Genomic DNA, 18,066 nt, shown 5'->3' with positions numbered 1-18,066 from the left:
TTTTACATGCTCCCCGGTCCCTTGAGGTTCAGCATCACAGCCATCGTCTTTCCAGTGGAGGGGTGCTGATGAGAACTCTGCTGAACCCATCAAAGCTGCTCTTTAAACAGCTGAATAAACCATTTAGCAATATGAGGTGATGCTTTCCCCAGAGGCAGAAAACACTGTCTTCCCAGTTTGTAGTTAATGCACACGGGAGCAGTACTCAGACTGATATAAAATGGCAGATATTTAAAAGGACGGCAGACCTTCCAATTTGAACACTGAAATAATGTTGCAGTTGTTTTATCCAATCTTATCCTTTGAGTTATTTGGCTAACAAAGTTAAATGTAAGATGAATAAAATCTCTCCTGAGAGAGTCCATTTAATAGGCTACCAACCTGATAGCAAACAGGATTTGAATCACAAGATTTCCTTTGAACTATAATCCATTAAAAAGCAAGGGCTGTGTAAAAGAAATGAAATATGGTGGCATGATTTTATGATTTCTAAATGCCCAGCATTAAAAGAAATGTTTTATGACAAGCTGCCTGAGCTGTGTGAAGTGCAAAAAGTAGGCAAGCAAGAGAAATGGTGAACATGAATTAGATTTGTAAAATCCTTCCAGCCTTGATAATATAAGGCATTATAAATAACACAGGGAAAACTAACAGGGCACTCTCTCTGTTGCATCCTCTTTCTGCTGGGCATATGATTTAGGAAAGGGAGATTGCTATGGACCCAGCTATGGATCAATTACTCTCTGCCTCAACTCCAGTGTAGTTTAGAGCAGCTTGCAAGATGCTCTAATATGAGTCCGTTGAGTATATTCCCCTATAAACAATGCTGGGAATAAATAAAAGGCATCACATTCCGGCCTCTTGCCTCCGCACCAGTAAAGGGAGTGGCATGTAGGAGCCAACTCCGAAGGTTCTATGTGAGCCGGTGACACTATCATGATAGGGGTATCCCCAACAGGGGATTTACAGAAGGTTTCTGCTTGTTATAGCACCCGAGTAACAAAAAGGGAGCAGATTGGGACAGAGAATCTTCTTCATTTTTGTTAGTACATGATTATGATATATTGATAGTGTCCCTTAAAAACAAAAGATTAGAAAGCTCATTTTCCTATAAATGTGCTAAACCTAGTGGGCCAAATTCTGCCCCCTGTTACATGTGTGCAATGCCATTGACTAGGATGTGGTTCCAATGAAGGCAGAATTTGGTTCAGTTTAGGTATCCTGATTCTGGCCTACACTTAGTTGTTCATCAAGTCATTACTGATGCTAAAAATGCCTCCAGTGTTTACTTGCACTATGTGCACAGGAAGAGGAAATCTGACTAGCAAGAAAAAGGTGGAGATGGAAATGCTCATTTCCTTTAAAAGCTTTCCACTATACACAAGATGTAAAAACAAACCATCAGAGCATCACAAAGGCAAAATTTTAATGTCAGCACTGCAGCCAAGAAACATAAACACTAAAGAGATGTTCGTGTTAAAGTTCTGTTCATGCTGCTCGCTGCCTTTGCTTTTTGAGAGATTCATATTTTCAAACATGGTAAGTGCAAATGTCTTTTCATGCAAATGCCTCTAGTTTAGTTAGTGATTTACTATTTTAATTAGATCCTGGGTCCTTCATACACTACTCTGAGCAACACTCCTCTGAAAATCAAGAGGAGTTTTACTTATCAAAGTGTGCAGGGTCAGGTCCTTCATTAGTCTGGAGCTTAACTTGCTTCCCACTTTTGGACTTTACCGATAGGTTGCACTAGGCACCAAACTGACTGATTTTCAGATCTGTTGAGCACTTGCAGCTCCTAGAGACCTTAATGGAAGCTGTGAGCATTCAACACCCATGAAAATCCGGCCACAGTGACTGATGTGCCATAGCCCTGTTTCAGAGGTGGGGCAGAGTTGCCTCATCTAGGGGAGGGTAAGATTGCTTCAAGGGAGCACTATCTTCCTTGAAGCACCAGGGAGTTCCTGGATGGCCTAGAAGGATGTAGCATGTTTCCCAATTCTAAGCCAGGTTAGCTCTTCCGGCTGGAACAGCGGCAGAACAGGGCCGTGAACAAGGCAGAACAGGGTGACACTTTCTTGCCACTAACTTTTGGGTGGTTTGTGCTCTTTTGGGAGCAGTCCTGTGCTCAGAGTGAAGGATCTGTAACCGTGACTCAGAGTGAAGGATCTGTAACCGTGGCTAGCCTCTAAGCCCGGGTACAAGGACTCCTTGTGCCTATTCCCCTCCTTGTGCACCCACCCTGAGATCATTCACAATCTGGCCTTATGCCTGTTTTTGGTTAGATAACCCTGACGTTAAGAGCTCCAATTCATTATGCAAGCAACTGAGGCAATAGGTTTCAAATGAGTCTAGAAACCCAGGTTTTTCCTTCTCTATGCAGTGTGGAAGACTTCACTAAACCTGTCAATTTGCCTAGGATGCTTTCCTCCCCCTGGTGCCTGTTGTCCCTGCTCGCTGACAGCAAAGTAAATCAAAAATAGAAAAAGAAAGGCAGAATGCTCTTCATAGCTATTTATGCAGCCCAAATGCTAACAATTTGTATTCTTCTTCTCCACTTGCCACTGGGCAAAGCTAAGTGAGTCACCCTCGTAAAAAGAAATCTCACCTTGTGGTTTAATCACCCTTTTCCTCATCACTAAGAGTAGAAGATAGTTATCCATCCCGTATCTCTCTCTCCTCTGGGCAGCTGTAGTGTTTATGATGCCTAGAGGGCTGGATGAAGACTGCATCTCTTCTTTTAATGTAGAGGGTTAAACAAACTATTATGTGGAGAGACTAACTCTTTCCATGGCAGAAGTGATTAAAAGTCCTGTAGGGCATTTCAGACTAGTACGCAAACACTTGAAGAAAAGATGATTTATCTGGTACCAGTGATTTGGCCAAGCCAAGGTACATCAGTCATTGTGCACTAAACTGCCAACATTCATTCCCTACATTTCTCCTAATCACTGGAGAGGTGATAAATAAGACAGTCTTTCAAAATCCCATAGCAGCTAGTCACACAGTGGGAGATTTTCAATGTCACACAGCAATTGAGAGCCCAACTCACATTGACTTTCAATGGGTGTTTGCTGCCTGGCTGCCCTTTAGAACTCTCTCCTGTATTCTCTTTAAGTAACCGAGATAAATGTGTGAAATATGGCTGCGACTACAGTAAGTGTGTAGCAATACAGGTAGAATTGAACAACTGCATGGGAAGAAAGAATGAGAAATCCTAAGACTGTCATAAGAGTTACTTTTTAAATCTTATATTAGAGTTTCACAATGCAGAACAATTAGATGGGCTCCGTGTTCAAAAAGGTAATTGCAAAATGAAAACTTGAGGACCATGCCTTTAACATAGCTCTGGGACTTCCAGTCCATTAGTGAGACACAAGAAAAAGACCAGCAGATCAACAAAAGATCATTAGATTCAACACTCTGTGCAACAAAAAGAACTAGTGTCACCTTTTTTCCCTGGTGACTGCTTTCTATTAGCGTGATTAAACTTCATTTTGCTGCAGGAACTGCACAATCTGCCATACTTATTGTATCTAAGAAGTTTCATAGGGTGACTAACATACCAATACCTCATGGTAAAAAGAGACCCAGAGCTTTAAGATAGGTGATAGATATTTTACCTAAGGAAAACGCCTAATCTTACAAAAAGTGCCATGAGATCTTTAATGTCTGAGCAAAGTAGTCTGGGATTTTGGAGTCTTAACCAAGAGACTCTACCCACAGGAAACCATGGTACTTGGAGGATGTGGTGCTGTGCCAATCTTGCTAGGATATGAACTTGTGGTTCCAGGGAGGCTATTTTAAACTGGAGACTGAGACCACTAAGCTAATCCTCCAGATGTTTTACTTTTGAATTCCTATTTTAACGGGAAGCAGCTGTGCTTTGTCTGTTTAATGGACTTTTGCAGGTTATTAGTGCGTAGCGCGAACCTTCTGGAAAAAATAAACAAATGAGAAGGGACTGAATAATTCCATGGAAGAAGGCAGTTCCTTACTACTTTTCAACAATATAAGCTTCACTATACATGTTTAAAACAGGGCTTGGCAGTTTAGCTATGAGCCGCATTAAGGACAACAGGAGTTACTCATTTTAATTCATGCATGCTGCTTTTGAGTTTTTAGTATGTGGACTTAGGGCATACAATCAACTAAATCCACGTAAATACAATGCATGGGGATAAGCAATGGTAATTCTATATCTGTCCTCAGGGACAAGTGGATGAGACCCTACAGAAGAAAGGTTCATTCCTGAACAAATGAATCATGAATGGATTTTTATTTGCTTTATTAGTGAAATAAAGTTCCCAATGAAACAATCGCAAAGATGCCTCCAGGTGTTTAACTGCTTATGCATACTTGCCCCCTATTGCTTCATTACACAGGTTTTACTTCACTGCTAAGATTGCTGAGTAAATAGCATGTGTCCTCAGAAGCCAGCAAAAATTTGCACAGCTGCCAAAAGCAACTCACTGATATCCAAAAAATGAGGGAGTAAATGTTAGTCTTGATAGTGGATTACAGAATGAAGGTTGCCAATGGACACAACATTACATTATACGTTAGTTGCAAAACTTTGCGCCAGCTATTTTAGCTGGTTTTATTGTTCCCTTTAAAAGGTAGCACATTTGCTTATATGTCATCAAAAAGGTCCAGACTTGGCTGTTTGGGACAAGAATTTACTACTTCTACAATGCCTAGCACAGTGAGATCCCTGGTTGAAGCATTTAGATGCTATAGCAATATAAATAAGAATAAAGTGCAAAACCCTCCATTACCAAGTATTTGCCACTTACAGAAGAGTCATTAACTCCAAAGATGTCTCGCACATCCCTGACAGAGTGTTTGTTCTTCTTCCTCATAGTCTGAGTGTAGGTGTTGTACCTTCTTTGTACTGCGGCGGCTTGTGTGCGGGTCAGTGTGGACAGCAGGGCTTGCCCATCCTCTTCTTCAGCCCCCGAAATCAATGTAGATAGGCCCACATCTTGCAGCCATTCAGCTTCAAGTTCCCCCTCTGTGAAGGAGTGAGAGTGTTAACATGCCTTGTATGGGATGGGTCGGAGGTAGCACAGTTGGTTTAGTGTGCCAGCCTTTTCCTCAGGAAGACTCCATTTCCAATCTGTCTTGGGCCACACAAGTAAGTAAAATTTACTTGTCAATCTTGAAAACAATCCCCAGCTTGGCTGTCTCTGCACAGATGTTTAGAAGAAGAACAGCAGAAGAGTGGTAATTCAAGCCCACTGAGGTGCATCAATACAGCATTGTGAAGAAGATAGCATAGTGCCTGCCCATAATTGCCTAGAAAGTTCACTAAACAATAGCCCTCATTAAAGAAGATGAATGAAACCCCTTTCAGTCCCACATATGTTGTGTATGAATGCTGTCATTTGACAAAGGAAGGCTGGCAGTAATCCCCTCTGGTTTCATGATATCCAGTACTGCACAGGGTATTCCAGATGAGGCCACACCCTTGATTCATATACAGGCAACACAAACAAATATGCAAAAGAGGAAATGGACTAATTTTCTCTTTCAGAGCAAAAGAGCTAATCAATGAGCTCTTTCTTAATATATTATTTTTTTAATAGCATACTTGCATTTCCACATTTGCTCTAAATTTCCTTCCTGATGTACCAGAACCTGTACAAGTTTGTCTATCAATCTGTAGATACAATTTACTGCACTTTGGCAGTTAGATGCACAAAGAAACAATTAAATTGCTTGGGTTTATGTAAGAGCCATTGACCTTGTTGCTTAACTTGCTTACCTATCCACAAGACCCCAGAAACATACATAACTTAATGTCCCCGCTGTGTGTGTATGGCAGAGTGACCAATTTATTGATCCACTCCCTGTATCTGGTGTAACAGCTTACTTCCACAAATAGGACTAATGACTGCTCCTTTTCCTCCTGCCTGAGTTTGGAGATGTTGATTCTCATGCTGTTCTCACTCCTCTTTTTGACAGTCTCTATTTTCATCTGCATACATTGCTGCTCCATCTACATTCTCGCCTGTTCCAGTTTCATGATTAAATTAATCTTGGCTCTGGACCTGAAATGTTCTTTCCAAGAAAATGTTTGTAAACCGAGCTTGGCTTTCACAGTGCCAATGAAAAAAATAGTAGGACTATCAAGGGTTTAAAAAAATTAATTGCACAGTTAAAGAAATTAATTGCAATTAATCGCACGATTAATCCCACTGTTAAACAATAGCATACAATTTATTTAAATATTTTTGCATGTTTTCTACATTTTTAAATATATTGATTTCAATTACAGCACATAATACAAAGTGTACAGTGCTCACTTTATATTTAAATTTGATTACAAGTATTTGCACTGTAAAAAAACAAAATAAATAGTATTTTTAAATTCACCTAATACAAGTACTGTAGTGCAATCTCTTTATCATGAAAGTTGAACTTACAAATATAGAATTATGTACAAAAGAACTGCACTAAAAATAAAACAATGTTAAATTTTAGAGCCTGCAGGGCCACTTAGTCCTATTTCTTATTCAGCCAATCGCTCAGACAAACACATTTGTTTACATTTGCAGGAGATAATACTGCTCACTTCTTGTTTGCAATGTCACCTGAAAGTGAGTATAGGCATTCGCATGGCACTGTTGTAGCCGGCGTCACAAGATATTTAAGTGCCAGATGCGCTAAAGATTCATATGTCCCTTCATGCTTCAACCACCGTTCCAGGGCACATGCAACCATGGTGATGACAGGTTCTGCTTGATAACAATCTAAAGCAGTGCGGACCGATGCATGTTCATTTTCATCATCTGAGTCATATGCCACCAGCAGAAAGCTGGTTTTCTTTTTTGGTGGTTCGGGTTCTGTAGTTTCCGCATGGGAGTGTTGCTCTCTTAAGACTTCTGAAAGCATGCTCCACACCTCATCCCGCTCAGAATTTGGAAGGCACTTCAGATTCTTAAACCTTGGGTCAAGTGCTATAGCTAGCTTTAGAAATCTCACATTGGTACCTTCTTTGCATTTTGTCAAATCTGCAGTGAAAGTGTGCTGGGTCATCATCCGAGACTGCTATAACATGAAATATATGTCAGAATGCAGGTAAAACAGAACAGGGGACATCCAATTGTTCCCCAAGGAGTTCAGTCACAACATTTAATTAACACATTATTTTTTTTAATGTGTGTCATCAGCATGGAAGCATGTCCTCTGGAATGGTGGCTGAGGCATGAAGGGCCATATGAATGTTCAGCATATCTGGCATGTAAATACCTTGCAATGTTGGCTACAAAAGTGCCATGCAAATGCCTGTTCTCACTTTCTGGTGACATTGTAAATAAGAAGCGGGCAGCATTATCTCCTTTAAATGTAAACAAAGTTGTTTGTCTTAGGCCTGGTCTACACTGGGGGGGTGTCGAACTAAGGTACGCAAGTTCAGCTACTCGAATAGCGTAGCTGAACTCGAACTACATTAGTTCGAACTACTCACCCATCCAGACGCCGCGGGATCGAAGTCCGCGGCGCGGTGGTGGAGTTCCGGAGTCGACGGGAGCGCGTTCGGAGTTCGAACTATCGCGTCTAGAGTAGATGCGATAGTTCGAACTCCGAGAAGTCGAACTCTACGCGTCGACCCGGCAGGTAAGTATAGACCTACCCTTAGTGATTGGCTGAACAAGAAGTAGGACTGAGTGGACTTGTAGGCTCTGAAGTTTTACATTGTTTTGTTTTTGAGTGCAGTTATGTAACAAAAATAATCTACCTTTGTAAATTGCAGTTTCACGAGAAAGCGATTGCACTACAGTACTTATATGAGGTGAATTGAAAAATACTATTTCTTTTATCATTTTTACATTGAAAATATTTATAACAATTAATATATACTTTGATTCTAATTACAGCACAGAATACAATATATATGAAAATGTAGAAAAACATCAAAAATATGTAATAAATTTCAATTGGTATTCTATTAACAGTGCAATTAAAACTGTGATTAATCATGTTTAATTTTAAATTGCAATTAATTATTTTGAGATAATCATGTGAGTTAACTGTGATTAATCAACAGCCCTAAAAAATTGTGAAATGGGATGTGAGCATGGTCAAAAAGATATTCTGCTTAGATGTCACCAAGAGGTTGGTGGATAGTTTTCCTCATTTGGCCAGCTGTACTACTTAAAAACAAGAGCTAAGTAGGAATGACAAAACCAAAGGATGATTGAACAGGAGTGAAACTATTTTATAGAAGCAATTACTGCATAAAATGATTCAAACATGTTTTAGCTAAATGGGCTTAGTTAAAGACTAGGAGCCATTTTTGGTTTTGTTTTAAAGTTATTTTCACACAGTATAATCCTCTGGTTTCTATTTAGAAATCAGTGTCTAGATACCATGATAGGGAGCCAGAATCCTCAATGTACAACTTCCTTTTTCTTTCAGAGAGTATTAGGGAAGAGATATTTCTTCTTAAGGCTCATGACAATTTCCATCTCAACTTTTCCTAAATTCTCATGCCACTCTTTAAGAATTCAGCTTTGCCCAAGTGTCTCTGCTCAGCTTAGGGTGCAGCTCTGAAATGAACCTATAGAGTTGCCCCAGTTCTCAAAAATGCAGAGAACCTGCATTTTGGTTCCTCTCATGATTCCACGCTTTCCAGTTCCATGGCACACAGCCATATGTCTAAATACCTCACACCTCATTGCTGATGAGATGACAAACCTGCAGCCAGGGGTCTCCCTGTACTGCTTGGTGAGCCTACTGCTCAGCCTTCTGTGATGTCACTAATGTGTTCATTGCTTGCCCCACTTCTTCAGCCCTGTAGCTCTCAAGATGAATTCTCTTGCCCTTGGTTACTAATGTCAATAGTATGAAAGTTCTCTGATCTTTCTGAAAACACATGATCATGAGAGAAGGATTATTTTGTCTCTAATAATATTATTTATGTTGGGCATGGTTTCCCCTTCACTTCCTCCTCAAACCATCTGTTTCTCTTCCTCTCCCATTTTCCTCAAAGATGTATCAAAAGATTTTTATTATTTTTAACGGATTTCCACATTGGTTTTCTTGTGTTTTGGATTATTAGTAAGTAGTACTGGTGTTATCTAAATTTGATTTATAATTATAACTGAGTATTCCAAAAACTGTTGGTCCAATACCCCAAATATTTTCCTAATGCTCAGTAGTTAGAATGAGCACTTCTTCACTGAATACATTTCTGAAAGCAACAATATTCAGGACACATAGTGGTAACTACAGCGTAGAAATGTATTGGATTTTACCCTGCAATTTCATTTTTAATTCAGAGCAGAAGGGACAAAAAAAATCAATGCATGTAATCAGACAAACGATAAACCTGAGAATGCAGAATAATCTATATAGTTGTGAATGTTTCAGTTAACAGCAGTGTACTGTGATGTTTCTGAAAATGAGGATAATTGGTAGCAGCTCAGATATTGCCTAGACTCCACAAAGGTTCAGGTACCTAAAGAGTGCAATTAAATTGCATTGAATGTGGCGGTAAGCCAGTAACATCCTAATTCTCAATAAAAGTTGAATTGAAAGAACACAGTACAGTGCTTTTAAAATATAACCCTAGATGTTATGTCAGGTCAGGCTTCTGATAAAGAAGTATAGTTTGCTTTTGTATTGTAACAGACTTGTGTAATAATAACAGATATGTAAAATATCAAACACTCCCCATCTCAAATTTCAATTTTCAAATATACAATATTAGGAAAAAGACCAGGGGTAATTTATTTTGAGATGGCATAGAAAAGTGGAAACATATTCAGTATGGTTCATATTAGTGATGGATGAATTTCAAAAAGTTTTGAAGTTTTGGATGACATGAGTATCCAAAAATACAGATCCAAACAATCTCTCTTAGGTTTAGATGTTGGTTTGGAAGTCTTATAAAAACAGGCCCTCACAATGATACATCTGAATGATAGCCAGATTGAAAATGGTTAAATAAACCCCTTTTTCTGGGAGTTGCACAACTTCCTCTTTGGGTCATAGCTAAAACAAGGAAGAGAACACACACAAGAAATTAAAAGAAAACCAAAAAAAGATTAATTGGACTTCTTCTAGTCTTCAAATAGATTCAGTTTTGGTTTGTTTCATGTTTGGGATGAAGTTGAGTTTAAACTCCTCTCTTAGCTGCACCATTTCATTTATCTCCTCTCTCTTACTGAAACATGGGTAAGATCAATTCAGAAAAATCTGCTCCAGAAATCAAAGTGCCAAATTCCTGAAAACACAACATTGAGTAAGTCTTTCTCTATATCTATATCAAGAACTTACTTTGTGTTGACTGTTAAATTCAGAAATGGATCTCCCATTGACATAGTATCATTTTGGCACGTTTGTGATTCTTGACTAATACTATGGATGGGTGGGCCCAAGCCCACCCTTCAGATGTAAATACCTTGGACTTTAAAGGAAATCAGCGTTCCAATCCACATTTTATGGCTCAAGCCCATCTGTACATTCATTACATCCATGCTGGGAGTTTGGAGGAGTGGAGATCAGGATATTAGTGAAAGAATTTAGTCAAAGTAAAATATGGGAGGACAAGTTTGGAATTTGTATGCTCACCATCAGCTGGTTTGACTTCTAATAGTGTTTGTTCTTCTTGTCCTTGTTCACTGTTTTCTTTGATACTTTCCACTTCACACCAGAAATCCTCCATTGAGGTGCTATCCACGGAGGCCTGGGAATTTGAACGGCTGAACATTGGAGGACGTAAGGACTCATTGGAAAGCATCCTGTTAATTCTTCGGCACTGAGGGAGGGATTTTCTGGAAGAAGATAACGATCAAAAATGGAAAGACTGTATTTTTGTGTTTTTTCTGAAGTTCTATCTTCTAACACAAAAATGAAGCTTACAGTCAATGCATCAACTCACTCTGTTTTGAGGTGGGCAGTGGATATAATGGTGGAAACAAAGGACAGAATGAAGATAGTCTTCACTCAGAATATTCTCATTTCGCAGCTTTAGTCACAATCTTAGATTACCTTTGTCATCATTTTGGTTTTTTTTTATTTAATAAAATATTTTTTTTATATTGTGAAGTGCTGATTATTAGCAGTGGACTGGGCACTGGACTGGGACTCAGGAGACCTGGCTTCTCTTCCCAACCCTGTCACTGCTCTACTGTGTGACCTTGAGCAAGTTACTTTACTTCTTTGTGTTTCAATTTCCCCTTCCCGCTTTACTCTGTCTGGTCTGTTTTGCTCCTAAATTTTTCCAGTCAGAGACTCTTATACTATATGTGTATATGTTCTGGATGTCTACTATATGACCAATGAGTGTATGATCTTAGTTGGACCTTTTTGCATGACTGTAATACACACAATAAATAATACTAAGTGTGCAGTGGGATTTGGAGAAAAGGTCCTAGTGGCAAGGAGAAGTGTCCCAGGAACTGGAGAAGACGGTTCTGTCACAGGGCCATCCAGTACTCACCTTCTTGAATTAACAGAAATACAATTTCTCTTTCTCTTCCTTTTCAGTGTGTCATGATCCTGGCCAACAACCCTTTATTCAAACCCACAGACATCTCACTCCATAAAAATGTATTTCCCTTTTCAGGGTTCCCCGTCCCATCACTGTTTTCATGGTGGATTTATAAACAAAATGATTTAATGCCAAAGAATTCACTTATTCGTTCCCTCTTGTGTAGTTGTTCCGAGCTGAGGTGCTGGCTGTTTCTCTGAGAATGCCGGAACACTCCTTGATCATTTGGGTGGTCTAAGCCGATTAGTGCTGCAGCCCAGAGCTGAGCTCAAGGCTAGGGATCAACAGGGGAAACAATGGAACAACAAATTCCAGCTGTGGACATTATCAGTGCTTATACAAGGCAAAGCAGAGCTGCTGTCCCATTTCTCTCTTTGATTATGGAATGTACATTACAAATGGCATGCTTGCCAAACATGCCCATTTGCCACTAGCCAGATGATAAGGAAGGAATTTAAGCTTTTAAAGGGGTGAAGAAAATATTTCCAAAAAGCAGAAAAAAAATATGATTCTGATAAATGCTCTTTTGGAAGAGCAAAGTTGTAGTCCACATATTTTCTCATGAACTGCTAGTAGTTTAAACATACAGTGTTTAATAAGGGCAAGGAACAATCAAGAAAATACAAATGGAATTCATGACATCAAAGTGGTTAAAGCTATTTGAGTGATTTCCATGGAGTTTGTCCATTGGAGAGACCAGAGCATCTCAATTGGCTTCAGGACATAAAACCTCAGATGACTGAGTCACCAGTGAAATCACCATCTGGCTCTGTGTGGAAACTGTTATCCCTGTTATTTCCAAATTCACCCTCTCCTCCCCCGCCCCCATGCATTGGCAAGAAACAGAAACATGTAAATAAATCCCAGAGTCTTTAAAAGCCATGTGGCAATAGCTCACAGAGAGCTCTAATAAAGTTTTAGTTATTAAAATAAAACACACCACAGCCAATCTGAGTATCTGGATGGGGAGGCAGTGTTTGCTAGTCAAATCAATACAACTACTAATGTTTCTAATCTGATGTTCTCAAAGTTAATACAGAACATAAATCGGATGAAAGGTGCACTTCTATAGTGACTAAACCGAGATTGGGGCTCCGTTGTACTCGGCATTGCAGAGTTGTGCTCTAAAGGGCATATGATACAGCAGTTGTTCTTAGCCAGGTGCTACAATGCCCAGGGTGGTGTTAGGGAGCTGTGACCACTTCACCCTGCCCAGAGTATTAAATAGGAGAGGGTTCCCAGCTGAATGAGGAGACAGGTCCCCGTATAGAAAAATTTGAGAACAACTAATCTAAATAGACAAGATAGACAAAGGTTAGGGGAAATAATTATTGTCTCTATTTTACAGATGGGCAACTGAGGCCTGGATAGATTAAGTGACTTGCCTAGGGTCACACATGAAGTCTGTAGCAGAGCCAGGAACTGAAACCAGATGTTAAGAATCCCAGTCTAGCATCTTTATTACAAGACATCTTTCCCTTCTCTGTAATTAAAATGCAAGTGAAGATTCTTGTTTAAAAAAGAGCTTCTGCATGACACCATTTCAAAGAACAGTATCTTTGTTATAAACCCTTGCCAAAAATCAAGCACACATATCAGGTCAGAATTCCTTTAACAACAGTCATTAAAATGAATGCTCCTTTCATTCTTGCAAGCAAATCTATGTTGAAGAGGCAGCAGAACATGTTCCCAGATAACATAACTGGCTGGATTGGACTGTCTTTTAGTCATTGTCAGGGAATTCAAACATTTCCTGCCTTCCCAGTGTGTGGAATACTGACCATGACCCTTGCGCTCCTGGAGCATCAGCCAGCCTGATCTCTGGGCTCTGACTCCTTCAGCACTCAGCTAACTCAAACTGAGGCCTTACATCACCATATTAGGAAGAATCTGTACAGAGTTGGTGGTTTCAACAGCAGCTAATATGGTATTTTGTAATATTACCATACAAAAAACTAAATGCAAAACAGATGAGTAGCATGGCAACATCTAATGTGACAACCAACATTTACCAAATACATCCAAGGTTACAGAGTAATTAACATATATTCAGAACAACATTAAAAGTACAGAACAAAATTTGAAAATCAGAACAGTCTCCCAGGAGTTGCATATTTGAGGTTTGTTATCTCATCTCAGATTAAATCATGCTCTGTAAGATTCACATCACAAGAAAGATTAAGCAGTGACACGTGCATCTTATTGGTATACAACTGAAGTTTGCTTCCAGGTGGTCTGGATTATTCTGATGCTTGCTATTAAGAGCATGTGCATTCAAGTAGACTTCCAGCTGCCTTACTGATCCATATATGTGGACCTTTGGTCCTGGAGGAAGTGTTTTTGCCTGTAAGTGACAGCAGTGTTTGTCTGCATTTCCTTCTAGCAAATGTTTTTCAAAACAGTTTCAGGAAAAATATCCCAGGAGAAGCAAAGCAGGTCTATATTCTTCATCACTGTTAACTCACTCTTGAAAGACACTGATCGAGCACTGACTCAGCACACTGGATGTGAGTGTTCCTAGAATAACAGCTCAGCTGAGGCTAAGTCACCAGGGAACAATGGAAGCAGTCATCCTACCCTTCAGCAGGGCCGGCTCCAGCTTTTTTGCCGCCTCAAGCGGCGAAGAAAAAGTAAAACAAACCTGATTGAGCTGCCGCCAAAGTGCTGCCAAAGAGGACGAGAGGGAGTGAAGGACCTGCCGCTGAATTGCCACCAAAGACCAGGGCATGCCACCCCAACAATGGACGGACTGCCACCCCTTTCTATCGGCCGCCCCAGGCACCTGCTTCCTTCACTGGTGCCTGGAGCCGGCCCTGCCCTTCACCCACTTTCTTCACTCAGTGGGGCCAGGTTTTTTATTTTTCTTGCTGGCTATTAGGCCACTAAACTACTGAGATGATCCTGTTGCTCTTTAAGAAACATTTGAAAAGAAGTAATGATACAGGAGTAGCAATAGTAAAGTTTAAGCTTCATCTATCTTAGCTACCCTTTCTTCCTTTCCCAACTTTTTACAGGCAGGCATGAGTTGATCAGATAACAGTCTGACCAAAAATTAAGAGGAGAAGCTCATGCCCAGATCTTCTAGACAGAAGTAAAGACAAAGGCAGAAAATGCTGGGAGAGAGAAATGAGTCTTCAAACATCAAACAAATACTGCTGTGATGTGACTAAAATGGATGAAATAGTTTATAGGGTTGGGATTTACAAAGCTTGCAAAAGGCAATGAAGATGGTAAAAGAGCGACAGTGAAAGAACTTGCTGCAAGGCTCTCACTCATCATTGATTACAGAAGAAAGGGTTAATTGCCAGTAATGAGAAATATGAGGGTATCATGTTAAAAGTTTTCCATTGAAAACACTTTTGCAAGGAAGCAGGATATTTTCATAGAATACAAGGGAACTGACAGTTACCGTCTAACAATGAAGTAGTGTAATGGTGAATCAGACCTTTATATGTACATTTGATTTTCTCTCTGTAGGAAACCAATGTACAATTTAGAACTTGATCACACACATTGATTTTGATACTGCTCAGCCAAGCCAATAAGCAGCTCTTTTCACATACCCCTGGAAAAGATAAATCAAACCACACACAAGGGGCTAGTTTTGGTGACACCTAATTATTGTTCAACGGCTGAGAAATGATAGGTCAGTGCTTGTGTTTTCAATTTAATTAAGTGATGGGTGGTGAAGAATCTATAAAACAGGAGAGCAATGTGAACACCTTGTACTCAAAAGTTGCATTTAAATCTTATACCGGCAGAAAAGAGAGGGGACATTCTTCTTGTGTGATTGTAAAGATTCATTTCATATGACCACTGAGGATGCCGCACCACAATTAGTCTGTATAAACGCTGATGGGAAAAGGTAATTGGAAAATGAAGAGTAAAAGTTCTCACAAGTACTGTAGCATCAGGATCTCTTATCGCGTGCAGTATTCATCAATGTTGTGTCTGAGTAGCTAGATTATCTACTGAGTGTTAGCATGCCTTCAATGGCACAAAAAATGCTGTAGGGTAATGTTGAATCTGTCCCCAAACCTCTTCATGCCTGAATTTCTGACACATGCACAAAAATGCACTTCTGCCCCCTTAGCCCTCTCTAATTGCCTGGTTGTTACTTTTTAAAAGCTTTGTAGTGGGCACTTAAAATCATATAAGAGACTTTCCCCTGTGAATTGTGAACCAACTTCATTGTAAGCTGTTAGAAAGCTGACATTTCTTTACCAGTTTCATTTACAATCTACTTTGAGAGACAGGTATTGTTTTTCAAGAGAACACACAACTGATGCCAAATATCTCTCAGACCTGTGATACAGATATCCAGTGTAAAGCAGTAAGTTGGCCTACACTAGTACTGTTATGCCTTTTCACCCAAATATTTGAGGTCTTAAAAATGGATGAGTCAGCTATTTATTTAATGTAATCCTGTTTATTTACGAAGTGTACACGAAGTCCTGTTTCCTGGAACATAGTAAGAATTAAACAATAGAAGACAGTTTCTTTGGCCATAGGTCTAACCCTCTTTCCAGCTAGTATTCTGCCTACTAAGCTCTCTTTACCTTCTCTCAGGGCCTTGCTTCCACTGTTTCTCTTGCTGTCTACTAGGATATTTGGCTGCGTCTTTGTTCCTCGTTGCTTCTGGGAGCTTCTGCCCATAGACACATATACTTCCATCAGAAAATGACCAGTGAAACCTCCCTGCCCACATAGCTCTGTTTCTGGCAAGCCTTGCATGTGGCCTGTGCTTTGTGTGGTGGCTCCTATTGTTTCAGGAGCCCTTACTCCAAAAAAGGAGCTTATCTGCTTCTTACATTTATCCTGACTGAGGGGCATCCATCATGCCCACCAACTTCAATGAAGCTTCACCCAAACTCCATTGTAACTCTGCCATGCAGCGGACAAACAACATGACAGTGCACAATAGACAGTGCAAAAACATTGCCAATACTGGATTTCGCTATTGATTTTCACAAAGTGCCCAGTCTCAAGACCTTGTAGAACCGTGCCCCAAAATCACATTCACAGCTCTTTTTGGCAAAGTGCTATTGTTAAATAACCTGAGATCTCATGTTGGCATGACTTGATTATTTTATTACAAAACACACAGTATGTCAGTGTTGCACATTTACTAGTGAGCTATGAAGTATTATAATAAATACTGTAACTAATATTTTTATCTTTCAAGACCTTTCTTTCCACCTCCAAAATACATTTTGTCTTGTTGTAATCTTGATTTTTTGATATTATGCTCATTTGCTTAATCATAAAACATCTGCCCATTCTCTCAGTCACTAATAGGAATTAGTAAGGTCATGCTATAATGTTTGTGCCCAAATGTTACCTGCCACCAGTTAATAAAAAACATTTTACTCTTTAACTAAAACTAGCTTTTATACGACATGTTCAGAAAGAGGAATTGAAATCTTGCTAAAATATTAGTAAGGAATACACTGTGCCTGGCCTGTGCATAAGCAGTAGAGAATGGTCATGAATCTTCCTCTGTTAATGAGCATGCAACTTGAAGGCCAGTCACAATCAGGGTCCCAGAACTTGGGGGAGCATAAAAACTATTCCTTCTAAGTGCTCCCTGGGGTGGATAATGACCCGAAAGGACAGGGAGGGGCAGGAATGAGGTGGCACACAGCCCTGATTCTGTCTTAAACTAGCTCTCTCACCAAACCTGTGGGCCTAACAGGGCCGCCCAGAGGGGAGAGAAAATGGGGCAATTTGCCCCAGGCCCCGCAGGAGCCCCCACGAGAATATAATATTCTATAGTTTTGCAACTTTTTTTTAATGGAAGGGGCCCCCAAAATTGCTTTGCCCCAGGCCCCCTGAATCCTCTGGGCAGCCCTGGGGCCCAATGTACCAGGAGTAGCATATAACACCCACTGAATGCTCCCCATGCAAGCTCTGGAAAGTATTATATTGCTCCTCACCCCCAAAACAAAGCTGTCCCTCAGTGGTATGCCTGAATCCTAAATGATTCAGAATAAGAAGTCTGTGTATTATCAATAATAATAATGCACTCTGAAAACTTTCCTTTTTCTTTTGAGGGTTGGAAAAGGATGCTTTCTACAAACATATTAAGAAGCATCTTTACTTAGTAGAATTTGTATTTAAAAGCCAAATGTGCTAGTTTATAGGTTTTATGAAATTCAGATGTGAATAAATTGTAGGCCTGTACCTTAGGCCTAGATCTAAAGGGATATAGTTAAGATAACAATTAGTCATCATATTCAATGACCCCTTCCCTAGGCATCTCTTCCAACTTTCAAAATCCTGCCTTATGGGACCACTTTAAATATCCTCAACAGTATCCAAGATCATAAATGCAAGGGAAGTAAGTTCTTTTGGCCCCTTGGTGTTTGCATAAGGCAGGCTTCACTGTAAATGAAAACCCGCACAAAACATTAGATTATCAAAGTGTCTTACAAGCATTAGTTTATTAGGTCTCTATATGTGAAGAAGATACATTTCATTTGGAACTAGAATAAACTCAGGCACACAACTAAGTGACTTGCTCAAGGTCACATAGTGAATATGTGGTGGAGCCAGGAATGGAATCT

General features: G+C 39.9%; 1 protein-coding gene across 1 annotated transcript in view; it reads right to left on the bottom strand.

Annotated features, from left to right (window-relative positions):
* Positions 1-18,066, bottom strand: part of ARHGAP28 (Rho GTPase activating protein 28) — a 107,620-nt gene that overhangs the window by 28,934 nt on the left and 60,620 nt on the right. Inside the window, exons 2-3 of the mRNA XM_045003040.1 lie at positions 10,579-10,781; positions 4,797-5,014 (exon numbers count right to left, since the gene is read on the bottom strand). Of these exons, the coding sequence (XP_044858975.1) occupies positions 4,797-5,014; positions 10,579-10,781 (421 nt within the window). The remainder of the gene's footprint in view (positions 1-4,796; positions 5,015-10,578; positions 10,782-18,066) is intronic.

Source organism: Mauremys mutica, chromosome 2, assembly GCF_020497125.1.
Source record: "Mauremys mutica isolate MM-2020 ecotype Southern chromosome 2, ASM2049712v1, whole genome shotgun sequence".
Taxonomy (NCBI): Eukaryota; Metazoa; Chordata; order Testudines; family Geoemydidae; genus Mauremys; species Mauremys mutica.
Note: the sequence above shows the minus strand (reverse complement) of the source record. Positions and strands in the feature narration are given on the sequence as shown.